Source organism: Prunus mume, linkage group LG2, assembly GCF_029339155.1.
Source record: "Prunus mume cultivar Tortuosa linkage group LG2, ASM2933915v1, whole genome shotgun sequence".
In the NCBI taxonomy this organism is placed as follows: Eukaryota; Viridiplantae; Streptophyta; class Magnoliopsida; order Rosales; family Rosaceae; genus Prunus; species Prunus mume.
The window spans coordinates 29,368,177-29,388,753 of NC_142699.1; the positions used below are offsets into that span (position 1 = coordinate 29,368,177).

At 35.2% G+C, this 20,577-nt stretch overlaps 1 protein-coding gene across 2 annotated transcripts; it reads left to right on the forward strand.

Annotated features, from left to right (window-relative positions):
- Positions 1-1,912: 1,912 nt before the first annotated feature.
- LOC103323817 (myosin-6-like) lies at positions 1,913-19,892 on the forward strand. Of its 2 annotated transcripts, XM_016791721.2 has the most exons (39): positions 1,913-2,426; positions 4,173-4,301; positions 4,789-4,932; positions 5,187-5,332; positions 5,410-5,566; positions 5,736-5,794; positions 5,963-6,122; positions 6,489-6,638; positions 6,750-6,886; positions 6,982-7,128; positions 7,237-7,338; positions 7,754-7,811; positions 7,909-8,010; positions 8,288-8,325; positions 8,508-8,634; positions 8,749-8,919; positions 9,037-9,168; positions 9,264-9,373; positions 10,559-10,619; positions 11,522-11,699; positions 11,796-12,001; positions 12,199-12,318; positions 12,759-12,857; positions 13,868-14,122; positions 14,280-14,419; positions 14,560-14,674; positions 14,762-14,782; positions 14,872-14,946; positions 15,121-15,291; positions 16,100-16,234; positions 16,341-16,523; positions 17,292-17,423; positions 17,506-17,576; positions 17,675-17,774; positions 17,925-17,981; positions 18,766-18,822; positions 18,972-19,052; positions 19,139-19,221; positions 19,311-19,892. In XM_016791721.2, the coding sequence occupies exons 1-39, from the start codon at positions 2,424-2,426 to the stop codon at positions 19,423-19,425; spliced, it is 4,527 nt and encodes a 1,508-aa protein (XP_016647207.2). In that variant the 5' UTR covers positions 1,913-2,423; the 3' UTR covers positions 19,426-19,892. The 2 variants fall into 2 exon arrangements, with proteins under 2 accessions (XP_016647207.2, XP_088902309.1); XM_089046183.1 differs by lacking the exon at positions 14,762-14,782.
- The last annotated feature ends 685 nt before the right edge of the window (positions 19,893-20,577 follow it).

A 20,577-nucleotide genomic window follows, 5' to 3' on the forward strand; every position in this document is an offset into this window, starting at 1 on the left:
GAAAGACTTTTATGTCACGTGGTTAACATTATTTTGTTATTTCCAATTAATAACATTATGACATTAATAATAACATTTTAACGTAATATAACATTATTAACCAAGAATAATACTAATTTACTATTCCCATTACAATTAAATTGACGTGTCAAAAATGACTGCAGATTCAAGAATCATGAATTTTGGTAGGCCCGTATCAGGTGATGAGGGGGCCGCAACATCAACTCACCAACGGTCAGTAGTTGTGCTGTGTTGTTGTCCCCCATTCGGTGGGAAGGAGATGGGTGGTTTAGTTACAAAATTGCCCTAAGAACTATGAGATAATAACCACGAGGCCATTGTACACTTGTAAATTCGTAATTGTCTTGGTGTAAAATTTCACTTTTTATTTTATTTTTATCAAATTATATAAAAGCTTGAATTGAAGGGAAATTATGCGACCATTATTACCTGATTGAGTTACATTCACTTAATTGGTTGGTTACCAAATATGCACTTATGAGCTCTTCTCTCTTACGCAATAGCAAATTTTGGTTAGCAAAAGTGTTTATTCTTTCAAAAACTTAGAAGAAAGTAAATGCAAAAGTGTGTTGGCTTGCTTTCTTTAAGCTTTTTCTAAAATTTTCGTCCAAAAAAAAAAAAAGCTTTTTCTAAATTTAATTGGAACTGCTTTTTTTTTGTGTGAAGAAAATGAAAATAGTTTCCAAAAATGTATTAAAAAGAAAAACAATTTTGTTGGTTACTCTCAAAGATGTGACATCAAACCATCTTCATCTTGAGTTTAAAATAATTTAAACCCTTGCAAAATAGAAAAAGAAATATACATGTAAAGGAATGCCATCTTCATCTTGGGTGTAAAAATAAATAGTTTAAAATAATGTTTATTTAGCGCCTTTGTGATGATCTCTTGGGAGCTCTTGAGCTTGTAAATGTTGAAGAATATAAGTTTCACATCGGAAACCTGACTAAATGAAATACAATATATAATGAATGACACCACTCTTAATAACACTGATGTCTTTTGTGATAAAACTTCACACCTACTAAACTTTGTAAGTTGTTAAGTTGGGGACCATATTAATGTTCTCGTAGATGGATCGATGACTCGTCTTTATGAAACTTAACATGATACTAGAGTGGGTTGATTGACTGGGCATGCAAATATTGAGCCCCTTACCCATTACCCCTTACCTAATATGTGGTGTTCACATATTGGGCTTAAATGTTTACTTTTATTCTTATCCAATACGTGGTGTTTACATGTTAAGCTTGAATGTTTGACTTCGATATAGACACGAAAAGACGTGTGGTGAAAAATGAACCAAACTATATAATTCAAAGCGTAATGTGTATGTCATATGTTTTAAGATTAAACCTTTGTGAAATATTAGACGGAGTTGAGTTATTGCGAGCCATAACAAACTCCCACAATGCAATTGCATCTTTTTAACCTGTAGGCTATAAAACCAAGTATTGAATCAGATTACATAGAAAAAAAGAAAACTTGTAAATAAACCATACTTAGTAAATCCCAAAGGGTATAATACGTACATATATTATTTAACAATTAAAAGAAAAAGTAAAAATCGTCGAATATATTAATATAAAATGATGTTATTTTTAATTTTTTTTTTGGGAATTTTTAGTTTGTTTCTAATAGTATGTATGGAAAAATATGCAAATAATGCCTGAAAAATATTATAAAAAAATAATTTTTCATGAAAAATATGCAGTTATAATATGCAAATAATACGTTTTACATTCCATATAATTATGAAGTATTTTTCAAAAATATATACGCATATGGATAAACCTTAGCAAGGGTTGGAGCGGGCACCAAGAGGAAATAATTGGAAAACCAGGGCAATATTGTAATTTCAAATTTTCTGTTGAGTTACGCGTTCGTGTTGTTACGCTTTTGACAGACAGAAGCCAAACAGGGGCCGAGAGCGAGCGAGCGAGCGAGAGAGAGAGAGAGAGGGCCAACGGCGAGAGAGAAAGTGCAAGAAAGAGAAGGAAAGCGCGAGAAAATAAGAGGGAAAATAGTTGCAGAGGATCTTCTTCTTTCTCGTTCAGGAAGGATAAAAGGTCCGCCATTGGCATTGTAGCCTCTGCAACAACATTTCCCATGTGACCTCGTCCATTGTCTCAAAACATCCAAACCCACCTACAGTTTTGTGGCACAAAGTCCGTACAGTCAGAGCCAGAGGTACCGGAGCGACATTGCCATTCTTTTACGTGCGTGCTGCTGCAATTCCGAGTTTGAGCAATTAGGCACAATTTTTTGGATCTTTGTGCGTACGGTTCGCTCCGGAGAGAAGAATCCATGGTTTCGTCGGCATTGGGTGGTGGCTGTTGCTGAGGGAATCTAGGGTTTCGGAGCTCTGCCTGGGATCTGAATCTAATCAGATTTTTCGTCTGCAATGGTAGCTTTTTCTTATTTTCTTGGTCTCCAAGTTTTAGAATTTATTTGCTATTCATTTAATTTTTTTTTAAAAATTGTTGCCTTTTAAATTCCATTCTTTAATCCGGGTTGAATGCATTGATCTTTGTTTCAATGTGACTTGATTCTGCTCTTAGTTAGCTGAAACGGGGATTAATTCGTTGCAGTGGTGAGCTAACATGAGACTGGAACTGTTTGATTATAGTTTGTGGCAGTGAAAATTTTGGAAATTTCTGGTATTTTATAGTGGTAAACGAAAATTAAGATATGTACAACATGCAAGTTCATTTTCTTGAGTAGGTTTATTGAAATTAGCTGTTTTCTTTGTAAACTTAGTGTAAGTAAACTAATGAGATAGTTGGGCTTTAGACAGTCTACTGAATAGATGGCTTTCTGGCTTGAAATGCTATTTGTTTTCTCAAAGTAATCGGCGTAAAGAAGAGCTGCATTGTCGTCATTGCTAAAGTTTGGATTGTGTAACCTTGGCTATATGGCCGAGAGTTTATTAGGATAGTTCCGCCTAAATTACTGACCACCTTTGGATATGCTATGAACTCAGTAAAGCAAAGAGCATATCAACAATTTAGTCTATACACAGCATGAATTGTGACATTATGATCGTGTATTATAAAAAATCACATTATACTTTAGTTTGCTTGTTTGACAACTTGATTTGAAAGAGAAGTTGATACTGCTTACTGGTTTATGCCTATCAAGAAGAGGCATGGCTGACTGAGAAACTGCATGTACTGAATTTTTTTTTATATCTAATAAATTTTTCAAATTTGACAAATAATGATGACTATCCTCAAGCTAATATGCTTGTCATCCTATCACATTTGCACCATGAATATTTTTACTATGCTGCTGTATTGATATCTTAATGTGGCCCTTTTTTCGCTAATGTAGTGGATGTTTCCCAGTGTATAATTTGAGATATACACTGGAAGAACCTGAAAGTACTTCTAAGGAAGAATATAAATACTAATTGCTAAGATAAACCTAAAGAATCCAAAATTAAAAGAAAAGCCTCCCTTTGTTCTCTCTTGTATACTTCTTGTGTCCTAAGGTAGTGACCATTGGTGTCGTTTGGAGGGAATATTTATTACTCCAAAAAATAAAGATTGAGTCTATTTTAAAGCACAGTTAGAGGAAAAGAAAAGAAATCTACAGCTTTCTGGCCAGTATGTAACGAATTTTGGGAGTTCAATCATTCTTATCTTGACAGTTGGAAAACCCATGAATCTGAAAGATCTTCTAGAACTGTAGATCCGCTTTTATTGTATGAATGGATGATACTGATTCCACACCAGAAGTGCATCCAGAACTTTTTAGGTCTCCTGGATAAGTGCTTTGAATCTGAAAGATCTTCTAGAATTTGATGTTTACTTTATGCATTAACTAGGAATTTATGCTAAATGGGATTTGGCTCAGGTGGTAGAGGTAGATCTGAGGTTAAGTAATACCACAAAAAAAAAAAAAAAAATCCTTGACGAATAGTTGAATGAAAAAATTATCACCCATATACAGTTACAGAATAAGGAACACCTCACAATTCTGTTGTAGATTCTTATTTTCAGTACAGTTTTCTAATTGCATCATAGTCTTGCTGTCTAATGCTAGCTTAATATGCCTGTTGAGTATCAAATCATTGTCAATGATGATTTTAAATTATAGATCTGGCTTGCTCTTTCTTATAGAGGCACTGATTATCTTATTGTTCACACAGGCTGCTAATGTTAATTTGGCGGTTGGATCTCTTGTTTGGGTGGAGGATCCTGAGGTAGCTTGGATGGATGGAGAAGTTGTAGGAGTTAATGGTGAAGAGATTGAAATAAACTGTACATCAGGGAAGACGGTCAGTGCTGCTTTTGTTTTTAAAATTCTTATTAAGCCTTGCATCCGCTTTTATTAGCTATTTAAGAGCTAACATATATATTAATCTTGAACTTCAGTATGAATTTTTTTAGTACCTGAAAGGTAAGTGCATACCTATCACACAGAGGGCTTAATAGACCTATCATGTTTGTAGGAAAAATGATGGCGAAGAATTTTAAAACACTTACTAGATTAGGAGAATGTTTTAATAACATAGTATGCCCACAAAAAATTAATAAGGTTCTTTATTTACTAAGCAATGACTCAATGTTCATTTGAGTGCATGTATTTCATGTTCCTTGTTTTACATTTCCTTTGATATTGACAGAGCCGTCATGTTTATTTGATTTTGAACAGAGCCATCATGTTTATTGCATATATATGAAATCTACGGACTGACCATCCTTGCATATTATTGAATATCATGATCAACTAATGGGCTATTTTTTCTTCCCTTTCTGTTGTAGGTTGTGGCTAAAGTATCCTGTGTGTACCCAAAGGATCCTGAATTTCCTCCATGCGGTGTAGACGATATGACAAAGTTGGCATATCTGCATGAACCAGGGGTTTTGCAAAATTTAAAAAGTCGATACCATATAAATGAAATATATGTGAGTACTACCAAGATATACACAACCCCTTTTCTTTTTTGATTGTAGGTAGATTTATTTTTCCCCAAAGGTCATCTATGTCATGTTATTTCCTAAACCTGCATTCATTTTCACCTTCCATTTGTCGTCAGAAACACGGATACTCTCATTCTTTTTTTGTATGCAGTCAATACTGTAATTGCCAATATATTTTTTTAGAAGGTATAACTTTAATAGTTGGAAGACGGAGCTAAACTCCCTAATTGTGTTTCCAGACTTACACAGGAAGTATATTGATAGCTGTGAACCCTTTCCGGAGACTACCTCATTTATATGATAATCATATGATGGAACAGTATAAAGGGGTAGCTTTAGGTGAGCTGAGCCCACATCCTTTTGCTATAGCTGATGCTGCATACAGGTATTTTGTTGGATTTTCCATTGGCTTCAATTTTTTAGTGTGGCTTAAAAATAAAAGAAAATGTGTTTCTAATGCAGACAGATGATTAATGAGGGAATAAGCCAGGCAATTTTGGTCAGTGGGGAAAGTGGGGCCGGAAAAACAGAGAGTACAAAGATGCTTATGCGTTATCTTGCCTATATGGGGGGAAGAGCTGCGTCTGAGGGGCGGTCTGTGGAGCAGCAAGTCCTGGAGGTAACAAGTTTATTATGTTCTTAGTTGTCCAAGTGGGTAGTAGCATTACAGTTAGTTCTCTTTTTGTTGTCTTGTCAGAGGTCTCTTGTTCATGGCTTTTGTTGGCAAGTGACTTGCGTTTGTGATGAAATCCATACCTTCATTTATGATTATTATTTTTTTATGGCAGTCCAACCCTGTTCTTGAGGCATTCGGTAACGCAAAGACTGTGAGAAATAATAATTCAAGGTGGGAACCTTTTTTTCTTCTTCTACTGGGATAACTAGTTACTATTATTCTTGTGTCTACTGGGACAGCTAATCTTAGGGTGGAAGGTTATTATGGAAAGTAATATGTATTACTTTAACTTACATCTTCTATTCATTTGGGTCAATTTTGGACTTAACATAATTGCAGTCGTTTTGGTAAGTTCGTGGAGCTTCAGTTTGATCAGAGGGGAAGAATCTCAGGAGCGGCCATCAGAACTTATTTGTTGGAGCGGTCCCGAGTTTGTCAAGTGTCTGACCCTGAGAGAAATTACCATTGCTTTTATATGCTCTGTGCTGCACCTCCAGAGGTAAATTGATCTCCTGTATACATACGGTATATTCTTCATATGTACTAAAAAGTAAACGCTATGAATTAGAGAAAACCAGAACAATCACTGATGATATAGATCCTAGCTGTACTAACTTAATTATTCTTCTGCTGACCATAAATTGATATGAATTTCTAGTTTGTTACTAGCTGTACTGTGTGTCCAGTGCTCATGATTGTGTGCAGACAGACTTTGATGTCTGCATGTTAGTGCTACTCTAGCTCATGTAGAGTGGGAGTTTAGTGTGAGATAATTAAACCTAAGAACAGTTCATTATCCGAATGACATAACTAATTCTTGATATAAATTTCTAACATTTGAATGTTTTCTTGTGCCCACATTCAGGATGTCGAGAGGTACAAATTGGGTAATCCAAGAAAATTTCATTATTTAAATCAGTCAAACTGCTATGAGCTGGATGGGGTGGACGATTCTGAGGAGTACATAGCAACTAGGAAAGCTATGAATGTTGTTGGGATAAGCTCTGATGAGCAGGTATGTCACTGGAGATAGCTTATGTACATTAAATGTTCTGTCAAATATCTTGACCACTGCTTTTCAAAAATTAAAAAATAAAAATCTTGACCACTGTTCTGATTTTTGCAGGATGCAATATTTCGAGTTGTAGCTGCAATACTCCATTTAGGCAATGTTGAGTTTGCGAAGGGGAATGAAACTGATTCATCTGAACCCAAGGATGATAAATCTCGGTTCCATCTCAAAATAGCTGCTGAACTTTTCATGTTCGTGACCATTATTTTATGTACTTTTGTAAATAACACGACTTTTGAGGTCTTCATTAGTGAAAGGCTAAGCTTTAATCTACAATTTCTGTTAGGTGTGATGGGCAGTCTCTTGAAGATTCTCTGTGCAAGCGTGTAATTGTGACCCGTGATGAGACCATTAAAAAAAGTTTAGATCCAGATTCTGCAGCCATCAGTAGAGATGCACTAGCTAAAATTGTATATACAAGGTTATTTGATTGGTACGTTCATAAACATACTAGTTAGTTCATCGTTGAGAAAAAAATTTCTGTGTTGACTTATCTCTGGTTGTTATTGTTTTCCTAAAGTGGTGAACTGATTTTCCCCAGGCTTGTAAACAAGATAAATAACTCTATTGGTCAGGATCCTGATTCAAAATATTTGATTGGAGTTCTGGATATTTATGGATTTGAGAGTTTCAAGACAAACAGGTGCTTAACCGGTATGCTTTTATTTTCATCGTTTAGAGGTTAAATTATTGCAGAGGACTGCATGGATTCCTTCTGTTTTTGGGATGGGGATCTTGATTAAGAAAGTTAACTCTCTTGTGGCTCTATGATGCCATTTGACTCATAATTGTATTCTTCTTTTGCGCTAAAATACTGAAAAATCCCCTGGGTGTTTTATTTATGCAATCACATCAGTGAGTGACAAATTTTCAAGTGATCTCAGAGTCTTTGCTTCTCTGGCTTATTTACTCATGCAAAAACATTACTGCTCAGTGCTCACACATTTCCGTGATATCTCTGTTCTGTTATTAGTTCTTAGGTTGGTCTGGTTGCTCTTATTATATTCTTGACATAACTCCTGATGTGTATAATTTCAAAACTTTTAACTGGTGTGCAGCTTCGAGCAATTTTGTATCAATTTGACAAATGAAAAATTGCAGCAGCATTTTAACCAGGTGTGGGCATGAATACATAATATGTATTCTTTGGTATTCTTGGATCTTCAAGACTACTCTCATTTACTCAATTAAGTGTCAACATTCTGCTTGACAGCATGTGTTCAAGATGGAGCAAGAAGAATATACTAAAGAAGAAATTGACTGGAGTTACATAGAGTTCATAGATAATCAGGATATTCTCGATCTCATTGAAAAGGTATGCCATGTATATTTTTTATTTAAGGTCTGCTTATCTTCCCTTTGAATTAGGCCATATATATTTGAAATTTATTTCCTTTCTTTTAATTAAGCTTTCTTTTAAACTTCTCACCTGTTCTTTGTTGATTGATTTGCTTGTCTTCATGTATTGTACTTAATTGAATTGTTATTATCATTTTTTTGCAAGAGAAGGGACTGTCTATCTGAATGAAAGAGTTGTCAGTGCCTCATGATATCATGTGTTATTTCTCTGATGTATGTTTTTATCATTTCAGAAGCCGGGCGGCATCATTGCTCTTCTTGATGAGGCTTGGTATGCACTAGAACATAAAACATTAATGCAATACCTTCCCCCTCTCCCTCCCTTCCTTCCTCTTAAGATATCAACCGGTTAAATTTATTTTTGCTTTTCCAAAACCGGTTGATTATGCAGACTATGATGTATTTTCATTTAGTTCTTGTGATATGGTGACAAGTTCTTGTTATGCTTTGTAGTATGTTCCCAAGATCAACACATGAGACATTTTCACAGAAGCTTTATCAAACTTTTAAAGACCATAAACGTTTTAGCAAGCCTAAATTGTCACCAACCGACTTCACCATTTGTCATTATGCCGGTGATGTAAGTTTTGAATTCAAGCTTCTTATATAAACTACATCAGACTAATGAATTCTACTCCTACCAATGAGAAGTTATCAACTTGATATTTATTTCATTGGAAAATTTGGTTTTCAGGTTACTTATCAAACAGAATTCTTCCTAGATAAGAACAAAGATTATGTTGTTACAGAGCATCAAGCACTCCTTAGTGCCTCTGAGTGCTCTTTTGTTTCAGGCTTGTTCCCTCTTTTACCTGAAGAATCTGCCAAATCATCAAAATTCTCTTCAATAGGTTCTCGATTCAAGGTCCCTTTCTGTTCTAAATTTCTAATAAATTTCTAATTAAGCATATGCTCATTGCACAGTGAAATATTTTTGTGTTTACGTTCCTTCTGTTTTTATTCTTATCGTCTTCTTGTACAGCAACAACTGCAATCTTTGCTTGAAACACTAAGTGCAATTGAACCTCACTACATACGTTGTGTAAAACCAAATAATCAACTTAAGCCAGCCATTTTTGAGAATGGTGCTGTTTTACAGCAGCTTTGCTGCGGGGTAAGCATATTGTGTATTCAATTCATATATGTTAATCTTACCAGTTACATTTTTACATAGTAATGCAACATGGCTTGGTATTTATCTAATTCCAGGGAGTAATGGAGGCGATTAGGATTAGTTGTGCTGGATATCCGACCAGAAAGACCTTTGCGGAATTTGCAAGTCGTTTTAGCATCCTGGCACCCGAGGTTCTAAATGGAAGGTAGTTTCATCAAATTCTCAGAACATCAACCGAGCTCTCTCTCTCTCTCTCTCTCTCTCTCTCTCTCTCTATAGATAAGTTATCTATATTGGTTTTCTCGAATGCTTGATGCATGTGAGTGCTGATCCGCTGGTGACCATAGCATTTATCATACAAGTCCCAACCTGCATTAGAGAATTTTTGCCATATCTATATATGGTCAAAGATCCATTGCTACTCACCTCACAGATAAATTTGTCCTGCAGTTCCCATCTCTGCACGAGAGAATTCTTTCTATATCTATGCAGAACATCATGGCTAACCTGCTAGGCTGAAACTATTGATTGCATTAACTGTGCAATCACTAGACTATATATATAAATATGTGAAATGTCATGGATCTTGGACGCAACAATTAATTGCGTTGCACTCTAAATTCAACAGGGCCAGTGGAGTATCAATCTACCTATTTATCTATCTAGAACATCATGGATATCTCCAACAATCAATTGCATTGACCACACAATTTAGTCAACATGATGAATGGAGTATATATGCACTACCTATATGGAACTTCTTGGATGTCCTGCAACAAATGATTGCACTGACGGCACAGTGAAATCAACATGATTAATGGACTATATATTACTACAAACATACATACATATACATGTATATATATATTATGCTGCTACGAATATATATGTATGTGTGTGTTCGTTTTTGTTTTGTATGCTTGTCACTGCATGTTTTTTGTTGTTGTGCAAGAGAAATGGACTACACATGTAATACAAACTATAGCAGTTTTGTGGGGTTGCAGTGTTCTAGCAGTTTTATGGCTGGAGAGAAATACGGAAGGGTTTTCAAATATTGGGATAGAGGAGGAGGACTTACAGGATAAAGTTAGATTTTAATTATAACTTTGGGTTTCATTATCTTTTGAATTTTGGGATGCATCTTGTTTGGAAAGTCTCATTAATTGGAAAGCAACTGTTCTCTGATATTCTAATTTAGGCTTAAGTCCTGTTTGATGGAAAATATTCTATTGTCTTGTAGTATAGTTTTCATTGATGTAGTGTTAAAGGTGGACATCTTGTGCATGACATGTATTACTCAGACTTGTAGCATTAGAATTTCTTCTTGTTTTTTTTCTTTCTAATTTTATTTTGTTTTTATATAAAAACTTTCTTAATTCTCTATTTTCAGTGTTGATGAGGTCGCTGCATGCAAGAAGCTTTTACAGAAGGTCAACCTCAAGGGATATCAGGTATTTAGAAGTTCTGCTGCTTTTAGACACTTACAGTTAGATTTTTATCTTTATTTTTTAAGTGCTTAAATAATTAAGTGGGAACTACTTATGTTTCCACTTCTGTATTTGTGGTTTTCTGCATTGATTTGCTTAAAATGGATGGCAGTTTCTTGTCACATAGGTCTTGGCTCTGTATTGCAGTATAATGTTACTGATACTACATTTGGAAAATCTACGAAGGGGTGTAAATGAGCCAAGCCAAGCCGAATACCAAGGTGCCCAAGCTCGGCTAGGCTCAGTTGTGAATCAAACTCAAGCTTATAGTTGGCCTGGCTCTGCCCGTCTCTTTTTCTTTTTTTTCTTTTTTTAATTTTTTAATTTTTGTAAGAGCTCTTGGATTAATGAAAACTAAAAAATAATAAAGCAAATACACAATGGTAGGATATGTCCTAGGAGAAATGCACATTTTTGAAAGATTGGTCATTAATCTGAAGAAGGAAAAGCAAATAATTTTTTTTAATAAATATTTTGGATTTAACTAAAATTACATGATAGATTGATATCTTTTTGGACATCTATTTTAATTATACAATAAAAATGACTACATCTTTATGAGCCAAGTTTTGATGACCAAGCCAATCTTGAATCAACCTGAAGCTATCTCATAAAAAGTACAAGCTTTATGAGCTGAGTACACCAAAGCTCAAGTTTGGCTCATTGTTCTAACAAGCCTAATATTTTGTTTGAGCTCAGCTCATTTCTCTTATGAAATGAACTCAAATGAGCCAAACGTCAATCTCAAACTGTAACAGCCTTAAATCTACATTTTCAGAAATCAAGCCACTTTGTACTGCTGAGCTTAACCTACAATCTTTTGTAGGGTATGAGGGAACAATCTTTTTGATAGGTTTGTGTTGCAGGTTGGCAAAACAAAAGTGTTTCTCAGAGCTGGCCAGATGGCAGAACTAGATGCTTATCGAAGTGAGGTCTTGGGAAGATCAGCAAGCATTATCCAGAGAAAAGTCCGCTCCTACCTATGTCGCAAAACATTTGTCTTGTTACGGTTGTCTGCCATCCAAATCCAAGCGTTATGTAGAGGTACCAAGTATTTTCACCTTGTGCTTCTTGGTGATAAGGTACCTTGTAGCCGAAGAGCTGGTACTCAATATATTTTTTTCTTTTGACTGATCGCAGGACAAGTTGGACGCCATCGATATGAAAACATGAGAAGGGAAGCTGCTTCTGTGAAAATCCAGAAATATGGTCGCTCGTATATCTCTAGGAATGCTTATAAAAATGCATGCTCTTCAGCTGTTTCTATTCAAACTGGTATGCGTGGGTTGGCTGCTCGTAAGGAGCTTAAGTGCAGGAAGCAAACATGGGGTGCAGTTGTTATACAGGTGAGGATTACATTGGCTGCTTGTACTTATTTCTTCTTAATAAAGTTTTTCTTATAAAAAAAAGAAAACAAGATCACTTGGATGGTTGAATCTTTGAAGCAGATACTATGCGCTTATATGAATAAGTTGGTTTTAATTTTTTTACTTTTTATAATGTTTATACATGCTAATCCAGAGTGAGTTAATGTCTACTACAGAGTCAATGCCGGAAATACTTGGCCCGTGCTCGTTATTTAAGAATGAAGAAAGCAGCAATTGCAACACAATGTGGTTGGAGGCGAGTAGTTGCTCGTAAGGAGTTGCGGAAGCTTAAGATGGTGATGATCTCTTTCTTTCTCTTAAATTTTTCTCCTTTTGATTTTGTCTTCTTCTTTTGACACCTTGTCTTCTTTATTTCTTTATTTCCTTTTGATTTCTTCTTCTTCTTTGATGCCTTGTTGGTATGCTTTTTGATTCTTGGTTTCAGTATGTTGCAATCCAGCAAGTATTGTTGGATCTGGTTTTATGGAATTTATTTATCTTGTGTAAATAATGGGTTCCACCGTCTAAAAGACAAAATTAAACAGTCGTATCAAATAATAACTATCATGGCCGAGTCTGTGCTTCATCAAATTACCAGCTCTCTCTCTCTCTCTCTCTCTCTGTGTGGTAACATATTTGCAATTTTGTTACGAACCAATTTACATTGGTTTCACATGGGTGTATATTTGAAATGAGCATCATATTTTTGAATTTTAACTTGTCTTTTATTTGGCAGGCTGCAAAGGATGCTGGTGCTCTCCAAGAAGCGAAAAATAAGCTGGAAAAGGAAGTTGAAGAACTAACCTGGCGTTTGCAGCTGGAGAAGCGAATGAGGGTAATGATCCCCATATTCTCCTAATGTATTAAGGCACGATATCCTGTGTGGCCATGACTGCAATCATGTAACCAATATTATATGGATACCCAATCAGTTGAATAGCAACTACCCACAAAAATAAATTATGATATTTTGATTTTTGGGTGAATGCTTTAAGCTTTCCATTTGACAGATTTTCCTCGTATAGGTTCCATTGTTTTGTTTGATACAAGGAGCTGATACTGTAAGCCTGTAAAAGCATTCTGTGTGTAGGATGAGAGAGAAAATTCTGTTTATATGTATATATAATTTTTTTTTTAAAATTTTTAATATTCTGTTTGGAACTATGAAGTTTTGTTGATGCAGTAGCAATTTCTTGGTTAGAAAAGAAATATACTCTTTGAAAGGACAAGTTCAAACCAATTTGCCCAAGTCTAGTAGTAAGACCTATTTAGTTCAAAGAGTAGTGTCCATCTTAAGTAATGGTCTGCCAATAACAAATATATTTCTTTATTCTCTCTTCTCCTCTGTATCATATCTTGCTAATTTCTCTCATATTAAGTTGTTTTGTACTTCCTTTTTCTCTAAACCTCTTTTATTTACATACATTTCTACCATCTGTAAGAATCCTAGGATCACCATCATATCATTGGTTCACCATTTACCTGTGGTTCAAATTGTTATTTATACATCCATTTGGCTCCTTGTTGATTAAGGTTCATTGTTTGATAAGAAGCACAAGCAGTATAAGTATGCTGACTGTTTATATAGTAAGTTTGAATGCTGTAGTGTCATGAATGTTTTGGTTTGTTAAACTAGATGTAGCTTGAATTAATGTTTTTCTCTAAAATATCCATGGTAGATTGCTTGTCCACTTTACTGTACAGTTTCTCTTGTGATATAAAATTTCATGTTTTCTTTACAGAAAAATGCAGAACAAGGGAGGGCCTACTTTAGGACTCCCCTTTTTTTTTTCTCTTCCTTTTCTTTCCAAACTCAGTAGTCCATTTGCGTGAGTGTAAATGCAGGCTGACATGGAGGAGGCCAAAACAAAGGAAAATGCAAAGTTGCAGTTTACTTTGCAAGAGATGCAACTCCAATTTGAAGAAACTAAATCACTGCTTATGAAGGAACGTGAGGCTGCAGTGAAAGCATCTGAGGAGGCAGCGAAAGCAGCTGAGGCTTCAGTGAAAGCGGCTGAACAAGTTCCTGTCGTACTGGAACTTCCAGTTGTTGATCATGAAATAGTCACTAAGCTTACTGCTGAAAATGAGCAGCTCAAGGTAAAAGCACTGAAACTCTTGTATGCATTTGTTTCTCTTGAACAATTCAGGTATATAAGTGACCATTCCATGATTACATTCAACTGCATTCAAATATATAATTGGCTGAGTTTTTTTGCCATTGTATTTTATGATTTTAAGCTCTGATCCTTTGCAGGCTCTGGTAGACTCACTGGAAAAGAAGATTGATGAAACAGAGAAAAAGTTTGAAGAAACAAGCAGGCTTAGTGAAGAGCGGTTCAAGCAGGCTACGGAGGCAGAGTCAAAGATAATTAAATTGAAGACTGCCATGCAGAGGTTCTTTCTTGACTTCTGTCAAATTAGGATGCATCATTGATCTTTACTCTGACAATTAATTGAATAGTTGGAACTTTTATGCTTAATTGTGTTTTGTTATTCTGAATTCTGATATAGATTATTGTCTGTATCATCCTCAGGCTTGAAGAAAAACTTTCTGACATGGAAACTGAGGACCAAATTTTACGGCAGCAAGCATTGAAGATTTCAACTTCTATGAAAATGTCAGAACATTTAGCAGGGGCAGCAGCTCAGGTAGGCATCCCATAGAAATGTTTAGTTTTCACATTAGTCCTTCTAAGAACATTTTATTGATTTTTGTTTCTCCCCTTATAATTGCAGCCCTTGGGAAATGGTCATCATGTAAGTGAATAATATAAAGCAAGTTTACCATAGTTGGCATTTATTTGCTGTTCTTTCTATGATCCTAATGTTGGATTTATGTTATGTAGGAACCACTCAGACCTACACCATCAAAGAGATTTGGCTCAGAGTCTTTGAGGAGATCCCAAATTGAAAGGCAGCATGTATGTATTTGAGAAGCAAATGATGCTTTCCAATTCACTTATTTTTTAAATTTATTTTGTTTTACCTTTTCATTTATTTTTAATTTATGTTGTTTTACTTTTTGTATTTTATTTTTGCTTTACTTTTCTCATGAAGCTTATTCTGCTTCTATACTATTTTTGTATGTGGTGCAGGAGAGTGTAGATGCTCTTATGAATTGCTTGACAAGTAATGTTGGGTTCAGTGAAGGAAAGCCAGTTGCAGCAATTACAATATACAAATGTCTTCTCCACTGGAGATCATTTGAAGCGGAAAAAACTAGTGTATTTGACCGACTTATTCAGATAATTGGTTCTGCAATTGAGGTAAATTAATTTCCATTATAAATCTTGTTTTGCCAATAACCAATCATCAAAGTGGAGAAGGGAGGGGGTCAGGGATTAGACGCTTTCATGACATCTGTTGCCGTGAATCCTTAATTTCTTATTGAATGCTTTGATGAGATTTCCCATCAATTGAGGAAAAAAAAAAAAAAACTACTTGCATCTTGGTACCAGCTTTTTATTGTATTTGATCATGAATTCTATATATTTCAGTTGTTTAGGGGTGCTTGTCATCAGTGAGTTCTTTTCTGTCATAATTAGATCAATTACTTGCATATCGATATGAACTGTTGAATTTTATATAGTACATAAGGAAACTCTCTAAAGTGGCTTCGACATTTTTTTTTAAGTGCCAGCATCCTTGTTGGGGCCACCCTGCAATATTGTCAATGATCCGAACTGTCTATTTCTTGGTACTTATCCAAGGATTATCTTTTCAAAAAAAAAAAAAAAAAACCAAATTTAAACCCACTTAGCCATCTAAATGTAATCAAATAAATATACGAACATCGTATTTCTGATAACATTTAGGCATCTGTATATATTCACGTTTATGACATTCATATATGAATGACATATGTAAGTTCTTTTCTCTCTCTCTCTCTCTCTGCATAAAGGTTCAAAAGTGCTATAACCAAATCAATTAGATAAAAGCTTTTAAAGTTATCAAAAGAAAAGAAAAGGAAAAAAATAAAATGTTTCTAAGAAATGCAGAGCCCTAAAGCAATTTGGGATATTTATCCTGTACCCTTATTGGAACTTGGGATTAATAACATATGTTTCTTTGCAGGATCAGGATAACAATGGTCATATGGCTTATTGGCTTTCCAATACATCTACATTGTTGTTCCTGCTCCAGCGGAGTTTAAGAACTGCTCCGCGAAGGCCTCCTACTCCAACATCTTTATTTGGAAGGATGACCCAAGTAATGAAATTTATTTTATTTATGTATGAGTTTGATTTTGTCCAAGTGTATCTGATTTCTATCTTTCTTCTTGTACATGATGCGATATGATGTTCTTGTTTCTTAGGGCTTCCGATCTTCTTCTGCCAGTCTTTCTGTTGGTGCTTCTGATGTTGTGCGTCAAGTTGAGGCCAAGTATCCGGCTTTGCTCTTTAAGCAGCAACTTACAGCATATGTAGAAAAGATATATGGAATCGTCCGAGACAATTTGAAGAAGGAATTGTCACTTGTGCTTTCTTCTTGCATCCAGGTACTATGAATTTTGAATTTCATCATTGGAACTTGGCATGAATCTTCCGTAGTTCTTACATTCTTTTAGGTGTTAGGATGGAAGAGTTATTGCTTGCAGAAGCTTTAATTTCTCGAGATAATTTTTGCTGTACTCTATGGTTCATATCTTCTAGAAGTAAGCATGTGATCTAAAGATGCTAGTGTGAACATTACATCCAGTCATTTCTATAAATTTTTTCATTTGGCCTGAATTAGTTTACCATCTTGCTTTTCCTTTCTTTTCTATTTCTTCCCTTTCTTGATGCGGATTTTCCATTGCATATTATGGTAAACATGGATGTCTTCTGTACCAGTTTGGTTTGATTTATGATTCATTTTGTTATGTAAAGTTGGTGAGGATGCAAGGTAGCTACCATGGTTCCCAGGAAGTAGCTTTGATTGATGAAACATTGTGGGATGAAATATGACAGGGCTATTTTACATGAACCAAATTCGGTTAAATTTATAAATAAACCCAATCCTAGACATGTATTTATAAAAAAACCCAAGCACTATTTAAACATAGAAACAGACCCAAAATCAACCCCAAAGTCAACTTTTTGGGTGTGTTTATAAATGGGTTTTGAGTGTATGTAATGATGGGTTTTGGGTGTGTTTATATGTTTAAATAGTGCTTGGGTTTTTTTATAATTTCAACATCCATTTTGGGTGTTTTAGTGAAACTCCCTAATTATATCCCATGGTATCATTTAATTAATTCCAGTCACATGTTTTCTTGACATTTCAGGCACCCAAAACATCAAAGGGGAGTGTTTCAAAATCACCTGAAGGATCAAATAGTAATAGTCCTCCAGCTAATCCCTGGAATAGCATGATCGCTAGTCTTAATGGGTTTCTCTCTACGTTGCAAGAAAATTGTGTAAGGCATTACTTTTGACAATTTTTAAAGTGATCAGTATCCTTTTGGATACATTCTAATCCAATGATTAACCTTGTTTCAGGTTCCTCCAATTCTTGTTCAGAAGTTATGTACTCAAACTTTCTCATATATCAATGAACAGATTTTTAATAGGTAAGTTGCTGTTTTATCTTTGTCAACAAATATTGCATAGAGTTATATATATGATGGGGTTAACTTGTGGCTGCATTGTTTGCTTGATTCTGCTGCAGCCTTCTTCTTCGTCGAGAGTGCTGCACATTTAGCAATGGGCAATATGTGAAGAATGGGCTAGCTGAATTGGAGCTATGGTGTAGCCTAGCAAAAGAAGAGGTAATGATTTATTCTTATCACCAGTGAAGGGCTAATTTTCACTTTCCTTAGTGACCTGGATCCTCCCTCCCTTCAATCTTGAATATAGCACTGGTTATTCCTTCATTAGTTCTTTTGATCATTGTTGGTTGATGTTTCATATCATTGCAGTATGCTGGCTCATCATGGGATGAACTCAAATATGTAAGGCAGGCTGTAGGGTTCTTGGTAAGTAGCGGTCAAGAAAATAAATGGAATGCTTAGGGTGGCTCTTGTTGCTAGTTACTCTTTTTCTCTTTTATGATAAATAAATCCTGTCATTGATTTCTGTTGTCAACTTGTCATAGACTGAATGGTATTTGTTACAGAGACTGAAAATGTAAATAACATTTTATTCTATACCTTTTAATACTTTGTGTGTTAGAAATTTGATGATTTAAAGAGATTTATTGTTCATCAAAGGAATATAAGATCAGATAGGGAAGAAATGTGACATAGTACTGAATTTGCCAACAGTTAACAGCATTATAAACAGATACAACATATTAAGCAATGATGTTAACTCTAGATATGTAGACATTATTAATGGGACTAGCATGGATTTCTCTTGCCTACTTATATCCCATCAAAGATTTGTGAAGTGCTTTATAATGATGCTGGTCAGTTGGCCTGTTACATATTATTGAGGCAGTATTGCCATTGTCTCACTGCGGAGGGTAAGTCGAGATAAGAGCCTGACAACTGCTCAGTCAACGGTTTTATCCTGAAAAAGGGAAAAATTTGTGCAGAAGTTTTTAACCTTGCACATCCTGTATGCAAGTTGAATTCTTGAAAAGTATTCAATTTGATTTTGCATTAAGCTTGTAGCACCATTGCTGACACATCATTTGTTCAAATAATTATGGGGGCGTGCTTTTCTCGAAATTTGCCGTATATATTCGAATGATGGAAGAAAACAGTCTCCTAAAATTCATCTGTAATTCTTCTCTGAAGACTAGTTTGATCTCTGCAGGTTCTAAACCAAAAGTCCAGAGTCTCGTATGATGAACTTACAAATGACCTCTGCCCTGTAAGTCTCTCTCTGTGAAACTGGCAGATGAAATGAATTTTTAGTCAACATGTGCTAGAAGTTGGCGATTCTTGAATTAATAGATTTTGCTGCATTTATAAATAGACTTGATTGCTCTCTCTCTAGCTCATTTATGCTTCTGTCATCAGGTCTTGAGTGTTCAGCAGCTCTATAGAGTATGCACACAATTTTGGGATGACGATTATAGCACGCAAAGTGTAGCCCCTGAAGTGAGTTGAGAAAATTGAAAACTTGATTTGAAACTGCTTAATCCATGATTGTTGGACATAGTGAAACTTCTACTTTTCTTTTGTAGGTCATTTCCAGCATGAACTTTCTGATGACAGATGACTCCAGCAATGATGATAGCAGCTCCTTTTTGTTGGATGACAATTCCAGGTTAGGAAACCTCTTTTCTTTTTCTTTTTTTTCCCCTTTTATTAATGCTGATGTTTGAACCTTCTTCTAATCATGCTTTGTGAATGCAGCATTCCTTTCTCGGTTGATGATATTTCTAGTTCCATGGAAGACCAGAGCTATTCAGATGTGAAACCTCCTGCAGAGCTTTTGGAGAATTCAGATTTCCAATTTTTACAGGAGTAAGGCTGTCATTTCTCTACAATTCTCTTTTTCTCTTTGTGGAGCACACTTTTGACAAGGATTCAACCCAAACTTCAACTCTTTCAACTCCTGTAAATCCGCCCCAAATTTCTCCCCTCTTCAGGTGCTCTTCTTCATTGTAACTTCCATTTTCCTGGGTTTAATATTCTTATTTTCAATTAGAATTGTAAAATTATAGTAGGCTGGATCAGATAGATAGAGGGGCAAGGATAGGTTTCGCAGTTCGAGTTCACATATTTTTGGTTAATCTTTTATTTTTATAACGGGACTTGGGGCCAGCATTCTTTATAGGGGTGGTAGCCGGGTAGAATATTGTGAATGTAGTTTGGTGGGAGGAGTTGATCTCAAAACTAATGCGCTCCAGCCCCAAATCTTCATTTGTACAAAGTAGTAGAATGTATTACAATACAAGGTATATATAGTGGAATTGCCTAATGTTTTCAGCAAAACCGTTGCAGACACATCAGTTATTTCTTTTTATTTTCCTTTTTCTTCTTTTGGTTCTGCTGCAGTAACTTCAATAGAATTTCTGTAGTGGACTTGATGTATGCACAAATTCTAGACGTTTTGAATACGAAAATTATCGTTCGAAGGTCGTTTCATAGTCTGTTCCGTTGTTCGCATTTATAGAAAAGCTTTGCATGAAGCAGCTTGATGCATGCACAGATTCACACAGAGAAGCACCAAACACACTTTGCACACCCTTTAATGTTTTGATATTTTGTTTGTGGATGAGCAAGTTTACTCTATCCTCAACTTGAATTCATGATCAAATTGTTAAAGAACCATTGCCCATTCCATGGCCCATCGCGTTCAAGCATTAAGAAGGCGTGTAGTTGTTTTGCTTAAATTTCAACTCATGTTAGTTTATATAATAGTATACTTGAAGGATAATGCAAATTACCATACTATTTTGTCAAAAAAAAAATATATATCTACTCTCTAATTTGTTTACAATAATAGGGGTGTATTTGATTGTTCTATGTCACCAATGACGGATATATTTTATTTTCTGTCTTGTACGAGTGATATTGAAAAAACAGAGGAATCGAATACAAGATTTGGAATGGAATGGTAAATTCTCTTAATTCATTCTTACTAACCTTCAAATTTCTTTTTAAAAGAGTTAAGTGT